This window comes from Amborella trichopoda, chromosome 3, assembly GCF_054954075.1.
Source record: "Amborella trichopoda isolate Santa Cruz 75 chromosome 3, AtrichopodaSantaCruz75HAP2 v2.0, whole genome shotgun sequence".
Taxonomy (NCBI): Eukaryota; Viridiplantae; Streptophyta; class Magnoliopsida; order Amborellales; family Amborellaceae; genus Amborella; species Amborella trichopoda.
This window is the reverse complement of record NC_142338.1, coordinates 44804766-44819228: the sequence shown is the minus strand read 5'-3', so window position 1 is coordinate 44819228 and position 14463 is coordinate 44804766. Positions and strand designations below refer to the sequence as shown.

The following is a 14463-nucleotide window of genomic DNA, read 5'->3' as shown; positions in this document are numbered from 1 at the left end:
ATCTTTTGGTTTCATTGCAAAGCAGCCATAAAAGAACACATGATTTCAAGTTGGAATAATAGCAAACTAAAATTGTTAAATAACTCGTCTCTTCTTGTTTTTTGATAAATTTCCCTAAAATTAATTGTCATCCACACAGGCCTTGGCAATAATCTTTTTTCGAACGTCAGGCCTTGACAGTTATCAAGAAGATATCTCATTTTGTAACGGCTGTTTCCTGGACAATATTGATCTCATTAAAGGAAGGAAAACAAGTCGTTTTTCGATAAATTGTATATATATTTGATTGGGGGAAAATATTGTATGGTTTGGAACTAGCCGAAAAACACTTGATTTGCTGTTTTGGAATGTGAAAAACATGAATTATCTGAATTCAAATCGTCTTCCACACAATTAAAAAAAAGGGATGCGGTTTGCATAAGGTTGCAACTCTATACAATCCAATTAAGGAGCATTATAGCATGCTATGCAAGACTGGCAATACCATATGCTAACTCCATGTTTTTTACTTTTTCCTTTTTTTTTTGTCTTGAAATTGATCGCCCTCACCAAACATGATCTTCAAAATTTTCAGATATCAATATGCCCCAATATTTTTGGTGGGTGCTCGATCACGTGTTGTAGGTGGTTGGGGCATAATTCCTTATTTTCTTGAGATGCCGTTTTTCTTCTAGTGCGGGCTTTGTATCGTTGCGTGAAAGAAGATTTCTACAACTCTCACATACATTCGGTCATTTCTTGTTTCTTATCATATTTATTTAGAAATTTCTCTTTTTGATATGGAAATTTGTTTCATCGGGCTGGACCACATTACTACATATGTGGTCCATAAAGTGTAAAGCATCCATCTCAAAGATGGATGCAACTAGGTGTTCCATCTAAAAACAATGGACACTAACCGTCCAAATGTTCTTTTTACTAGAATTATTATTTCTAGCTTTTAAAATTCATTTATTTTTTCATATTCATGATCTCAAAAATTAAGTGTTAAAATCCATCTCAAAAATAGATTTATTAAGAGGCTAGCATTTCTACATGCGTGGGCTTGCCCGCATAGAAACCGGGTCCTTATGAAATTTTACACGAGGAAAAACGCTACCAATATCAGTATAAAAAGCCATATATCCTGAAATTGCACCTTTTTATTTATGGGGATGGTATACTATACGACCATTTTATCTTTAGGGAAAGTATATAATGAGACCATTTACTTTTGGTACAAGGTAGTCACAATTAATCTTGACTATTGGATGTGAAATTGGGTGGCCGCATTTATTTCATTTGCTAAACTCAATGTTCAAAAAAAAAAATTTCAAACTTTGTGGCACACTCAAGCCATGAGATTTCACATTCTATGGTGGTAAGTAATTGTGACATCGCTGTACTAGAGGTAAATTTTCTTATTTTATACAATCCCTTATCTTTATTATTTTTTAAAAAATTTGAGTTTAAAAAAATAACAAACTCATAGCCATCTGATTTAAAATAGGGTGTGGTTATATTAGATTGCAACTTTAAACAATCAAATTAAGGCGCACTTCCAAATCTTACCATAAAGATAATTTTGGTGTCAAAACTTTTTAAGATGGCTTGATAATCTATTTTCGCATCTAATTATACAATCTTAAACTTAAAAAACGGCTCAAATCATGTAATTTTATAGATACTTGAAAATCTTGAAACTTGACGGCCTCGATAATGTGTTGTGAAATAAATTGTCTTCAAGATTTGAAATATTTTTTTATTTTCGTATTCATACTCTAGATGGTCACTTGGAAGGTTTTTCAACATCACAATAATTTTTTATAATGAATTTTTGAGATCCATAACTTCTTCGAAATAAGTAGGGGTACTTTCGTCCTACTAAAATATGCCTTTTTTGGGTTTTCGTGATGTTTCGCGCCATTTTATTGCATAAATAACGGGAAGGAACGTCACTTCTCTCAAATTTTCTCCGAGTGTAAGTTTAGAGGAAGATGATGAATCAAGTGACAAGAGGAAGATGATAAATCAAGTGACATGAAACCCTAGTTTTTCATTCTCACCAATCTCGATATTGAAACCCTAGTTTTAGAGAGTCGTGAAGGCCAGAGGTTAAGAAGAAGCAGAGAGATTTCGAAAACCTAGTTTCAGGGAGCTTTAACTTGCAGAGGATAAGAAAAAGCGGATCAATTGAAATTGTTGTTTCTCAGAGTAAATAAATGAAGCAGCGGGTAAGAAAAGCTCGATCTAAAGATACACTGTACTCTCCTGTGGGATCAACACCTAAGCATGGCTTGATCAATCCTGCAAGCTCACCTGGATCCTTTGCATTTGATATGGACATCCTGAAACCGTCGAAGAAGAAGTATAGCCCTGATAGCCATGGAAAAGGTCCTTCTCCTACTCCTGTTCAGAGGTCAAATGGAAATTCGAGTAAAATGTCGTTCAGTTCAGTCTCTGAATTGAAGGATCATGCCTCATCTCGCCTAGAAGACCTAAAGAGAAGCCTTGAAGCTTCACATTCACAGTCGATCAAAGATGCAGAGGCCAATTCAGCCAGGCTTTCCAAAAGGATCAAGGTATTCATCCTATAATATTGAACTTCAGTGAATTTCAACTGAAATTGGAGTACTTCTTCCAATATTGGTTGTTCTGTGTCCTGATTAAGCTGGAAAATGCCAAAGATTGGACATCTAACTCATTCCAGAATTTGACCAAAATTGGGGAAACATTCCAACGAAACTCAAAATTTTTGGTTAAGTTTCGCTTGATTAATCATTATGAATCTTCTTTGACTTTTTTATTTGCCTCTTTTGCTTTCTTTTGTCTGATTTGAAGGCCCCTGTGCTTATCTCCTAGATCTATTGACGAGAAACTAAGAAATTGTCACTTGAGTTTTACCACAGTATAGCCATTTTCAAACTGAAATTTAAAGAAAATAGCATGCGTGCTTGTGTTCCTCTCAGAGACAGAGAGGCAGAGGGAGATATAGGTTTGTCTGTTCGTGTTTGTGTGTATAAAGAGAGAGAGACATGATTGCTTGATATTTTTGTGGGAGACAGGATTCTTGTTGGTGTATTTGTGTTAGAGGGAGAGAGAGCAGGAAATATCCACTTGTTGCGAACACTGCAGTTAAATATCTCACATGAATTTCTTTCTTAGCTCCAGAGTCAGACCTGTTTGCAAGTGATGGAACAATCTGAGAAGGATTACAAGAAGGTCTCTGATAGGATAAGCCAGGATATGGAAGAAATGAAGGCAAACTAATTTTGTTTCTTAGATTTTACGCCCTGTAAATCAATCTCTAACAAAATTCTCTTTCACTTTTAATCCATTCTTCATATGTTTCCAATAGGCTTCATTTGCTGAATTCATGACAGAGGCTCATGCTACTGCTTCCCGAGGTTCTCTCTCTCGCTCACCTGTTTTTAATATTGTCCCAATGTTACATTTATTTCATATTGCATTTCTTATTATTGGGGAAAGCAGTGTGTAAGGTTTCGATACCTGAAATTTCGGCTTCCATTGAGAAAGCCATTGAACAGCTACGCCACTCTTACGGACTCACCTCTGCTTCAAGCTGCAAAGCTTAGCAGCCTTTTCCACAAATCACTTCATGGTCAGCTCTCTCTCTCTCTTTATATAGTACTTATCTCCATGTAAATTTGTTACTTAACAGTCTACGGTTCATGTATTTGGCAATCTTTGATTGGTTTCTTAACTATCTTTCCTGCTGGATTAGAGATAAGTGGGGGGCCATTTTCTCCAAGAATCAGCGGGCATGATACACGTATTACGAAATGTAGCTGCTCTCCTAGAATTGCATTGGATTACTACATAATGCTAACTCCAAAAAGAAAGTGTAAACTGACTATCTTTACTCACACTCTTTTACCCCTTGCTACTGCTTGCTAGTAATATGAGTACCACCACAAACTTCTCGCTCTAATGTGCATGCTTTTTTGCGCAAAAATGACCATGCCCAGATTTTGGGGGAGTTTGTCATTGTGTTTAATAAATTTCTTGAGTCCACATCAACTGATCTACATGGGTAGTGTGCCATACACCAGTGGTGCGTGCATTCTGTTGCATTTCTCTATAGCTCACCACATGCCAAAACCCTTTTGGTGATCATTTCCGCTTCATGCCCGTTATTACTGCTCAAAATTGCCTTAAGCGCGCCACATTTTTAGTTAGCCGTTCGAGAGATCTGCATCTTGGCTCTCTTGTCCTCCCCTTTCTCCAAGTTTGGGATACTTTTACAAAATTCCCATTTATCAGTTCATAGAAATTTTACTAGGAATAAGAAATCGGTGGAGCTTCCATTAACATGTAAGAATGAGATTCTTGTGCAATGTCATGCAGATTGTGTGTATTATTTTTAGACCAAAACTACTGGTTAGGTACCAAAAACCTCTAAAATTTTAATGTTTTAAATTAACTTTGATGCTGTATTAATTATTTGAGAGCTTCTCTTAGGACATGGATGATAATTAATTTTTTCTTGAATAAGACTATCTTATCTAAAATAAATCTAGATAATATTATGCTATTAGGTGTTTGGTACTCTTGTATTATGTGTATTATTAATTTAATTTTTAGATTTTTTTTTGTGATATCTAGTTATTTTTAGCTATTTTTGGCCAAAATTAATAAATTAATTTTAAAAAATGGGAAACTAATAAATGAGTATGCAAGAACCCTATATTAACAAACACAAGTGGTAATAGAGATTACAAAGATACAAAATTTAAAATTTAAAAAAAAATTAATAATAATAATAGTGAAGAGTAAGAGATCCCATTCATTTTGAATGTGAAATGAATTTAGTGGTCAACAAATACATACTCATGCATGAAATAGATTCTCAATATTTATATATTTTTTAAAGAATCAAAGTATACGATACAATGCCCCAATTTCTTTGAAAACATAAGAAACTTGAGTTTTAAGAAATTACAGTGATTTTAAATTAAAAAAATTACGGCTGAAACTGGCCAAACTAGCCGATTCTCCGAGTCAGAACGCCTCTATGCTAATCCGACATGGTTTTTGGTACGGTAGATCCAGGTCACCGGTCCATATTTTTAAACCTTTTTAATGAAATGGTGATAACTTGTAATTTTTCAAAACAACTAAAATGGACAGCCACAAGACATGGATGATCATAACTCGTGACTTAAAAGAGTCAGTTTCTTACTCTACCAATGGGACTCGAAAGCACATATTTTTACAAACAAACTCTGATTCTTTTACATAATTTAACTCTCTAAAGAAGGACAACTCTGGTGCTCATCTGAGGTCTCCCTGTTCTAGTGCATTCAACAATGTGATACAAGTATTCGTTCTTGTATTTTCACTTTTCGGAAATCGTAAGAATGAATTTGCTAGGAAAACTTCATGCATTTATGCAAGCGGCCTTTTATTAATAAGGCCGAATATTGTCTAAAAATAGCACATTAGTGTACCTAAAAACAAACGACATCTTCACAATTATTCTTAATTAAAGTATTATTTCACTGCCACTATTTCGCCCATCTGCACTTTTTCCAACAGTAGATGCCCCGGTGTGCTGTACACCTTACATAGGATGTGTTTTGTATAGTTCCCCATGGGTGCTTCGTTGAGACTTAAACCTGAGAAGATGTTAAAAGAGGTGGCACGCCTGAATAGGACGATGTAAGTATGGTCCAGTATTTGAAAGCTTGGGCACGGACAAGCACTCACAGGGGTTTCGAACCTGCCTCGGTACAGTCTTAAGAGGGTACGCGAAAAAGTGTTGGATTACTCGGCGAGCCAAACTTGGACTTGCCTAAGTAACTCAGACCCGCTACCCTGGCGATATCTTCAACTTGGGTGGTCTAACTCGAGAAACTTTTAACAAATATAAAAGATATAAAAATATAAAAAATAAGAAATTTATTTAAAATATATCTATTTTTTACTTTTTATTATTTTGGCCAAAATTTGAAAGTGCTCTTTGGCTATGAATTTTGTTTTTACACTTTTTATTCTTTTGAATTATTTTTAAAATATCTTCATCACAAATTGATTATTTCAAAATCTATTTGTTACTGTTTTAATCTCATTTAGATGTGTTTTGTTTAATTTTAAGAAAAAATTCATATAGAACCTTAATTTCTTATATTATTTCATGGTAGACTCTCTTTCTGTTTTTTTTCAAGCGGCATAAAGAAATCCCTGACCATACCCTTTCATCTTTTATCTCCCTCTTTGACTTACTTTTGATCATAAAAATTAACTTCAAAAAATATTTTTATACCATTTCAACCCAAAAACTTTTTTAATGGGTGGAAAGGGACAAAAAAAAATTAACAAAGTCTTTGGGTTGAAATGGTAGAAAAAGACAGGGGTTAATTTTTATGGTAAAAAATCAATTAAATAGGGAGATAAGAGATGAGGGTTTATGGTAAAAAATTAATTAAATAGGGAGATAAGAGATGAGGGGGTGCGGTGAAATCTTTAGAGGTTTACTTATACCGTTTGAAAGAAAAAATGAAGGAGGGTCTATCATTAAATAATATGAAAAATTAGGGTTCTCTATGAAATTTTCCCATAATTTTACTTCTATGTTTTAGAGTTTTTGGATATTTTTATATTTTAGCACTTTTCGTTTAGCCGAGACATGGCCCCAACGCTGCGGAGTTACTCTGACTCCGGCCGAGTACTTGGCCTGAGTTGATCTTTCCAACGCTGCATACAAGTGCCTTGGTAAAACGAATTCCGCCATGGAACCATCAATATGAACCATAAATGGTATATGACGAGTTTCGTGAAATTTATGACGCCTATACCTAGAATAACATACTGGAGGTATGTAAGACGAAATTGCACATATCCGAAATGAGTAATTTACATATGGACACAAAATAAATAAGAAAATACAAAAATGGGCCAATTTTAGATAAAAATTATATGGAAGTTCAGTCAACCTGTTTTTTTTTATTTTTTTCAAAATTATCCTTCAGTTTGAGGATGTCTTCCTCGGATTGCTTTTTTATTTTGGTTTGTTGGGCTTAGTTTATCCTCGGATCGCTCTTGAATTGAGCTCTAGCCTAGTCTAGAGAGTGGTCTTAGGTCCCCATCCTTGGACCGCTCTTTGTTTCTTTTTGTAGAAGAAAAGAGCGGTTCGAGGATGGGACCTCGGACTATTCCTTGGGCTGACTCAGGTGAACCAAACTATAAAAAAAGGGTAAGAGGATGTCATCCTCGAACTGAAGGGAAATTTTGAACAAAAAAAAAAAAATATGAGGGGTTGATTAACCTTTTGCATAATTTTTACTCAAAATTCGCCTATTTTATATTTTCATATTTTTATTCATATGTATATTACTCGATCGAAATTGTAGAAACTTTAACAGATTATGGTATATATGTAGTTTACAAATACAAGGAAAATTGCTTCATGCAGTGGGTCCCACATTTCGATATTTGCGGTTCCCGAGGTATAAAGCATCCATTTTAAAAATGGATGCAAGTAGGTGGTCCATCTAGAAATAATTAAAATTAACGGTCTAAATATTTTATTAATAAAATTAGGGAAATTTTTATATAGAGCTGAGGCTCTAAACAATCAAATTAAAGTGTAACTCAAAAATTTCATTTGAAAAGGTTGTTTTGATATCCAAATATCGTCGAAATAATCATTTCGACATCAATATGCATGGACATCAGAAAAAAAAATGGATTTCAAGTTTTGGAAACGGTATATTTTGTGACGCATTTTGGACCGTTAGTTTTCAAGATTTTCAAGTTTTCATAGATCTGTTGATCTACACTATTTTTGAAGCTTTAAACTGTATAAATAAAGATAAAAGTATATTTCAAGGCTGTCATAAAGATTTCTATAAAGATTTTCAGTATTGAAACCGTATTTTTCAACATTATTTGAAAGTAAGCTTTAATTTGATTTTTTAGAGCCTAGGCTCTATACAAACCGCTCCCATAAAATTATTATTTCTAATTTTCAAAATTTATTCCTTTTTTTTAATATTCATGATCTCCATGTAAGATATTAGTCCAAAAAAATCCATCTCAAAGATAGATTTTTAAGAAGCCTCATTTCTACATTCATAGAAACCGTGTCCTGAATACTATAACCTCCGCGTCGAGTCTTGCGGTCTTGTCTTGTTATCATGTGGCATGCTGATTGTATGTTACATGGAAGATTTTGTAAAAGAATGAAAAAGAGTTGTCGACACGAAAACAAAGGGAAAATGGAAAAGTTTTTTTTTTTTTTTAATTTACAAATATTACTTTTAAGGTTGGTTAACTCGCGTCTTTTTTATTTTCTCCACTTGAACCGTCCGTTCCCAATGTAACCAACATTAAAGCGGCTTTGTTTTTCTCATTTTGGGATCTCGGTTGGATGGTCTAAATCTCGGACCACTCAAGCCCTCTGACCAATATATTGTGGCGATGGGGTACAAAACTATCAGTCTGACGTCCAGAACCTTGGACAGCTTAAACCTTGCTGGTCTAATATTTGGGACGTCAAATCGTCCACACTCCAAAATTGGAAAAGAGAAAAAATAAACACAACAAATACCGCTTGCCAATATGGCAAAAATATTAAAGACGTGAGTCGACCGATCATCTGCAAAAATGTTTATTAAAAGGAAAAATTATTTAATGAGTCGGGGGTTCTGCATATGCGTCCCCGACGTATAAAACATTCATTTCAAGACATTCATTTCAAGATAAATTATAGGAAAAATTACAAAAACTTCTTCAGAATATATTGCTTACTCAACTTACCCATTAGTCGCCTTTTTTTTTTGATCTTTTTCTCTTCAACAAATTATCTTCGCAAAACCCCCCCAACCCAAAAAAAATAAAAAAAGGTTCAAAATACCTTTTTGTCTTCATACCCCTTCTCTACGCACCCAAAGCTTTTCCAATGCGTTCCAGCACACAAGCTTTGGAGCCAAAGCGCTCCGGCAGTTAAATCAACCCCTTCGGCAGTAAGCCACTTCGATCTAGTGGTTTAGGACATCACTCCGATGATACATTCTACACTTCGGCGATATCTATATGCACTCCGGCAATACTCTTTTGGAGCACATCGCTCCGGCGGTGTGTCAACGAGCTCCAACATTGTTTAATCTCACTCCGACAGTGTGTCAGCACGCTTCAGCATTGTTTGATCTCGCTCCGATAGTGGCTATTGCGATCTGGTAGTCATTTCAAAACGGTCCGGCGTTATTGTGGCATTTTTTAAAAAAAAAGTACAACTTTTTCCTTTGAGGTCAACAAGTTTAAGACGAGAATGTCCTTACCATTTCTCTACACAAATAAAAATAAGCTTTTTGAACTATCTCATTCTCTCTTTACTCTCTCTTTCCATCTTCACATGCCATTTCTCTCTTTTTCTACCTGTTATTTCTCTCTCGTCTTTCTCTATCAACCCTCTCTCTTTCTCTCTCTACTTGCTCTCTCTCTTTCTCGTTCTCTCTTTTTCTCTCTTTCTCTAGATCAATACATTGTTCAGCACCTAGAGTGTTGGACCGCCTCTAAGGGATAGAGGCTTATTTGGATAAATACTTGCCGCCTAGACACCCAGTATGCCGAACCGTGCATTGATTTGCGAGAGGAGAGAGAGGGGCAAGTAGAGAAAAAAACAACAGGACGGGTAAAGAGAGATGGCATATAGAGAGAACTACAGCGAGTAGAGAGAATAAGAGATATAAAAAAGCTCACATATATCATATTTTTGTTTGTGTAGGGAGGGTAAGGGCATTTTCATCTTAATGTGAACTTTTTTACTTGGGTAAGTACGAAAACAAAAGTGTTGAGGCTTAGGGTGTTAGAGAAAAAAATACCGAGGGTAGGAATTTTTAGAAATTTGATTATGGGGGAATCTATAATTTTAAGACTAAAAAATGATAGAAATTAATTATCAACATATTTTTTTTATAAAATTATTATTTTTAATTTTTAAAATTTATTTTTATATTAATGATATCCATGTTAGAAGTTATAAGTCAAAAAAAATCCATCTCAAGAGTCTAATGGAGGACTCATTTCTACATGGAACTTCTTACATTCGTGTCCGTACGTAAATCAGTCGTCAAAAAGCTGCCAATCCCCTGAAAGCTACCAGTCAAATAGAACTTTCCACCACCGCCCTCGCAAAATAGGATACCTTCGCTTCTAAGCTACACTCCAGTATATATAAGTCTCGCTCAAACCGGTACCCGAGTCAGAAGTTAGGAACAGAAATAAATATCACAGTGAGAGAAACATAACATCAAAACGATGGAGACAGAGATTGTGGTGATCCCCTTTCATGGCCAAGGCCATATCTTTCCTTGCATCGAGCTGTGCAACCAGCTTGCTCGCCTTAATCTCAAAACAACGGCTCTGATTCCATCCCCGATCTCCTCCTCTCTTCGCCTTCACCCCTTGGTCCAAATCATGGAAACTTCCACCCATTCTCCCCCTCCTCCACCTCCACAGTGGCCGGAGAACTCCCCTTCTCCATCTTTTCCAGCCATGTTAGACCCTTTAGAATCCATCTTACTGGAGCGAGTAGCTGCTGGAAAATCACTCCCGACTGTTGTAATTGTTGATACCATGATGAGTCGGTTGCTCGAAACTTGCCGGAAATTCAAGATTCCGGCTGTTAGTTTCTTCACTTCGGGTGCTTGTGCGGCTGCCATGGAGCACGCTTTATGGATGAATTCACCCGATAAAGTGACACAAGGCCAGGTTCTAACCCTAAATGGACTCCCTGGCGAGATGGCCCTAAGCTCGTATGAGCTTAAACGCTTCTTTTTCCGTCCTCCTCATCCTCCTCCAAATCCCACCAGTATTGAAAGCCAGAGGGTTTTTGGCAACAAAAACCAAGCATTTCCTGGTTGGGAATCGAATCCACCCCCTTTGCCGGAAAATATGAGCCTGTTCCACAAAAAGATGCCTTTTGACAGGAAATTGCCGCCCCCTTTGCCGGAAAGTATGATGTCATCTGCCGGTAAAATGTTTTCTGGCCAAGGACCGCTCCCGCCACCACCACAGCCAGGAGGGCCACCCCGGTGGATGGAGGAAACGCAGGGCTCTGTCGTGCTGATGATCAACACGTGTAGCGATCTAGAGCGTCCATTTCTCGATTACATGGCTGATGTGGCAGGAAAACCGGTCTGGGGCGTTGGGCCCCTCCTGCCATCAAGCTTCTGGGACTGGACTCATGGGGAATTCCACGATTCTGCCGTACGCGCCACTAGGGATTCCAGCGTCAGCGAGGAAGAGGTCCGCCATTGGCTGGACAATATGCCACATGGATCGGTGCTCTACGTGGCATTCGGCACGGAGGTGGGGCCTACAAGAACAGAATTAGCCGAACTGGCGGTTGCGCTGGAAGAGACACACCGGCCGTTCATCTGGGCCATCCAGCGCAATGCCGGCCGTCGGATGCCCCCGCCACCACCAGGAATCGCAGCCGATGTCGAAGAACTGCGCCCACCACCACCAGGAATCGCAGCTGAGGGCGTAGAAGGAGTCGACAACATGAGCATCTTGCCGGAGGGCTTTGAGCAACGTGTGGGTTCGCGTGGGCTCGTCATCCACGGGTGGGCACCGCAGCTGATGATACTGAACCACACTGCGACGGGGGGGTTCCTCTCGCACTGCGGCTGGAACTCGATGGTGGAAGCTGTCTGCGCTGGGGTGCCACTGCTGGCTTGGCCCATACGTGGAGACCAGCACTACAATGCCAAGATGGTTGCGAGCTGGCTCAAGATTGGCTCAATCATCATGGATACAGAGATGGACGGGGAGATCTCCAAGGATGTGATTTTAGCGGGGATCGAACGAGTGATGTCAGCTGTTGAGGCCAGGAGGCAAGTTGAGTCCATTAGGAAGATCTTCTCTGGAGGTTTTCCGGCTTCATCTCGATCGGCTCTGGATGATTTCCGGCAACTAGTGCAGCAGTTGAACCAGCAAGAATGATATAATGTTTTTTATATGTTTTCTAGTGTCAAATATCCTCTCTCTTTTCTTTTCTTTTTTTTTTTTTAAGTATAAAATGCATCTTAATTCTATCCATTTAAAGCTTTTTATGCTCCTTATACTGCATAGAAGTTCTATTCAGCTGTTTAATTTTGATAAAGAGAGCCACTCATCGTTTGATCTTAAATCCGATGTCTTAAAAGATTTTATTTTTAATTTTTTTTATATAAATTGTATGAATATGAAATTTTGTATGTGCCATCTTCTCATTGGGACACACTTATAAAAAATATTAAAAATTATTTTTTGATAAAATATAATGACCAAAGCACCTTTTGAAACTTTCAAAAGTATTTTGGTCACTTTATTTTATTGTAAATATTTTTAGCTAGTGCGATTTTAATAGAGGAATGGACGTCCAACATTTGGGATCAAAACAGTTTATACAAAAAAAATTAAAAATAAAATAGTGTAGAAACATGATATTGTGATTGAGACAATCTTAACCTTCCATTCAAAATGGACGGTTGGATAAAGAGGATAATAAAACTTCTATGCTGTAGAAGGAGCATATAAAATTTTTCTTAAAACGTTTAACCTTAAATAAACTTTTTCTATATATTTAAATTTTTTGTTTTGAACAGAGTGGAGAAGAAGCGGAGCAATGGAATACAGGTCTTGAATAGTCGAGAGATGGATTGTGGAAATTGTGATGAGAATCCATCATCTACTAACTGACTTTTGTGGCTATCTATTTTGGTAATATAAAGAGACAACGATACAAAATTCAGGGTACCATGTATTATTGACCTCAACAACTTATGAAATGATTCTATCTCTCTTTCACATAATCGTCTCTCTCTTTCTCAAAATTTCATCTCTCCTTAAAACTCAAACTCCATCTCTCTTTCTAAAATTCTATCTCTCTCTAAATCCCAAACTCCTTATCTCTCACATATAAGAAGATGTGCTCGTGTTCGAGTTCAAGTTAAACCCTTTGGTTGGTAAACTCATCGAGAAGCGAAGAGAGAGAGAGAGAGGTGAAATTTGAATAGGGTGTTATTTTAGTGTTTTTTTTTGTCAAAGATTTATAGTCAAAAGGGCCCATGGGGTTCTAAGATAAAAAAGATAAAGACTTTTTGCGTACTTAATATTTTCAATTATTGGGGCTCATGAGATATTAAAGTTAAAAAAAATGAACAAGGAGATATTTTCCTTTGTTTTTATCTTTGGGTGTTTGGTACTTTACTTCTCTGCAAAAAAAAAAAAAAAATCCTCAATGAGGTTTCAGTGTAGGTTATCCCTAACTTATCCTTTGGTATATTTGGCTGATTAGTTTGTTTGTAAAATTTGGAAAGTGAGAACTTTAACAATTGTTTCATGCAGGTTGGACTGCATTTGTACAATAAACGGTTCAGAGCAGAGGCATAAAGTATTCATCTTAAAGATGTAAGCAAACAGGTGGTCCATCTAATAACAATTGTAACTAACTGTCCAAATGTTTTTTTAATGTAATTATTATCCGTAATTTTCAAAAATTATTTGTTTTTCATATTCATGATCTCCATGTTGAAGATTATATATTCTCTAAAAATTAGAATCAAATTGTATTTAACAAATATATTTATTACTAAGCCCTCATTTCTACATGTGCGGGCTTGCTCGCATGCTGACCACGTCCAAACTTAAATTTCGTGATATAAGTTGACTTTGCAAAGGTGGATGGAGGAAGGCTGCATATACAAATGTCGCACCAGATCTTATTAACTTAAGGGATAGTATAGGATGAGACCATTTACCTCTCATACAAGGTGGTCACATTAATCTTGACCATTAGATGTGATATTAGGTGACTGTAATTATTCCATTGATCAAGCTCAAACTTCAAAATAATTTTTATTGAACTTTGTGACGCATCCAAGCTATCAAACTTCTCATCCAATAGTTGTAATTAGAGGTCATGATTACCATAGTCAACACAAAAAATAAATACGATCGTTGGCAAATAGAACTTTGTATATGTAGTTGTCCTCCATCTACTTTTAATGTAGTTGGATTTATCCAGGATTCTCTCACTTACCATGCCAAAATATATCATTTAGGGGCTCAAAACCCCTTATAAACCATTGACGAGGTTAGAACATCCTAATTAACAATAGATGATATACTATTTAAATATTTTAAAAAATAAACTGCCCTTTTATAGGGTTGCAAACCCTTAACAAGTAGGGGTGATTTGTCACCTAGGAATTTCCAAATAAATAAAGGAAGTACCCTGCTTGTTTATGGTAGGTCCAATTATTGAAATGCCCTTGTTTATCTAGGTGTTATGAATCCTAAATATGACCAATTTAACTATTTTTGAAAAAAAATAAAAAAATGGAAGAACCACCTCAGTGTAATAAAAATGAAAAAGCGTGCATCCTATGCTCCAGCGGGAACAAACTATCCACTTACTCCCTCGGGTAGAATACTTGCTCTAGATTTTGTTTTTTTGCTTTTTTTTTTTTTTTT

At 36.5% G+C, this 14463-nt stretch overlaps 3 protein-coding genes across 32 annotated transcripts in view; all 3 read left to right on the top strand.

The window, feature by feature from the left end:
* The first annotated feature begins 1936 nt into the window (after positions 1 to 1936).
* On the top strand, positions 1937 to 4020 carry LOC18443971 (uncharacterized). Of its 4 annotated transcripts, none has more exons than XM_006854150.3 (5): positions 1937 to 2561; positions 3145 to 3240; positions 3338 to 3386; positions 3472 to 3601; positions 3725 to 4020. In XM_006854150.3, the coding sequence occupies exons 1-4, from the start codon at positions 2202 to 2204 to the stop codon at positions 3573 to 3575; spliced, it is 609 nt and encodes a 202-aa protein (XP_006854212.1). In that variant the 5' UTR covers positions 1937 to 2201; the 3' UTR covers positions 3576 to 3601; positions 3725 to 4020. The 4 variants fall into 4 exon arrangements, with proteins under 4 accessions (XP_006854212.1, XP_088716954.1, XP_020528933.1 ...); XM_088860828.1 differs by having other exon boundaries at positions 1945 to 2561; positions 3145 to 3201; XM_020673274.2 differs by having other exon boundaries at positions 1945 to 2561; positions 3517 to 3601.
* A 6184-nt stretch (positions 4021 to 10204) lies between these two features.
* On the top strand, positions 10205 to 12136 carry LOC18443972 (UDP-glycosyltransferase 92A1). The gene has a single exon (XM_006854151.4). It carries the CDS (start codon positions 10261 to 10263, stop codon positions 11947 to 11949), a length of 1689 nt encoding a protein of 562 aa, XP_006854213.2. The 5' UTR covers positions 10205 to 10260; the 3' UTR covers positions 11950 to 12136.
* Positions 10205 to 14463, top strand: part of ORC3 (origin recognition complex subunit 3) — a 37523-nt gene continuing 33264 nt past the window's right edge. For 23 of the 27 annotated variants that reach the window (XR_016051267.1, XR_016051262.1, XR_016051266.1 and 20 more), the window contains exons 1-2: positions 10506 to 12708; positions 13336 to 13398. Coding sequence is in view for 4 of the 27 variants with exons in the window: in XM_088860825.1 (XP_088716951.1) it covers positions 12662 to 12708; positions 13336 to 13398 (110 nt within the window). In the remaining 23 variants the exon portion in view is untranslated. Of the gene's footprint in view, positions 12709 to 13335; positions 13399 to 14463 lie in introns of all 27 variants that reach the window. The other 4 variants (XR_016051244.1, XR_016051243.1, XM_088860822.1 and 1 more) reach the window with 1 other exon arrangement.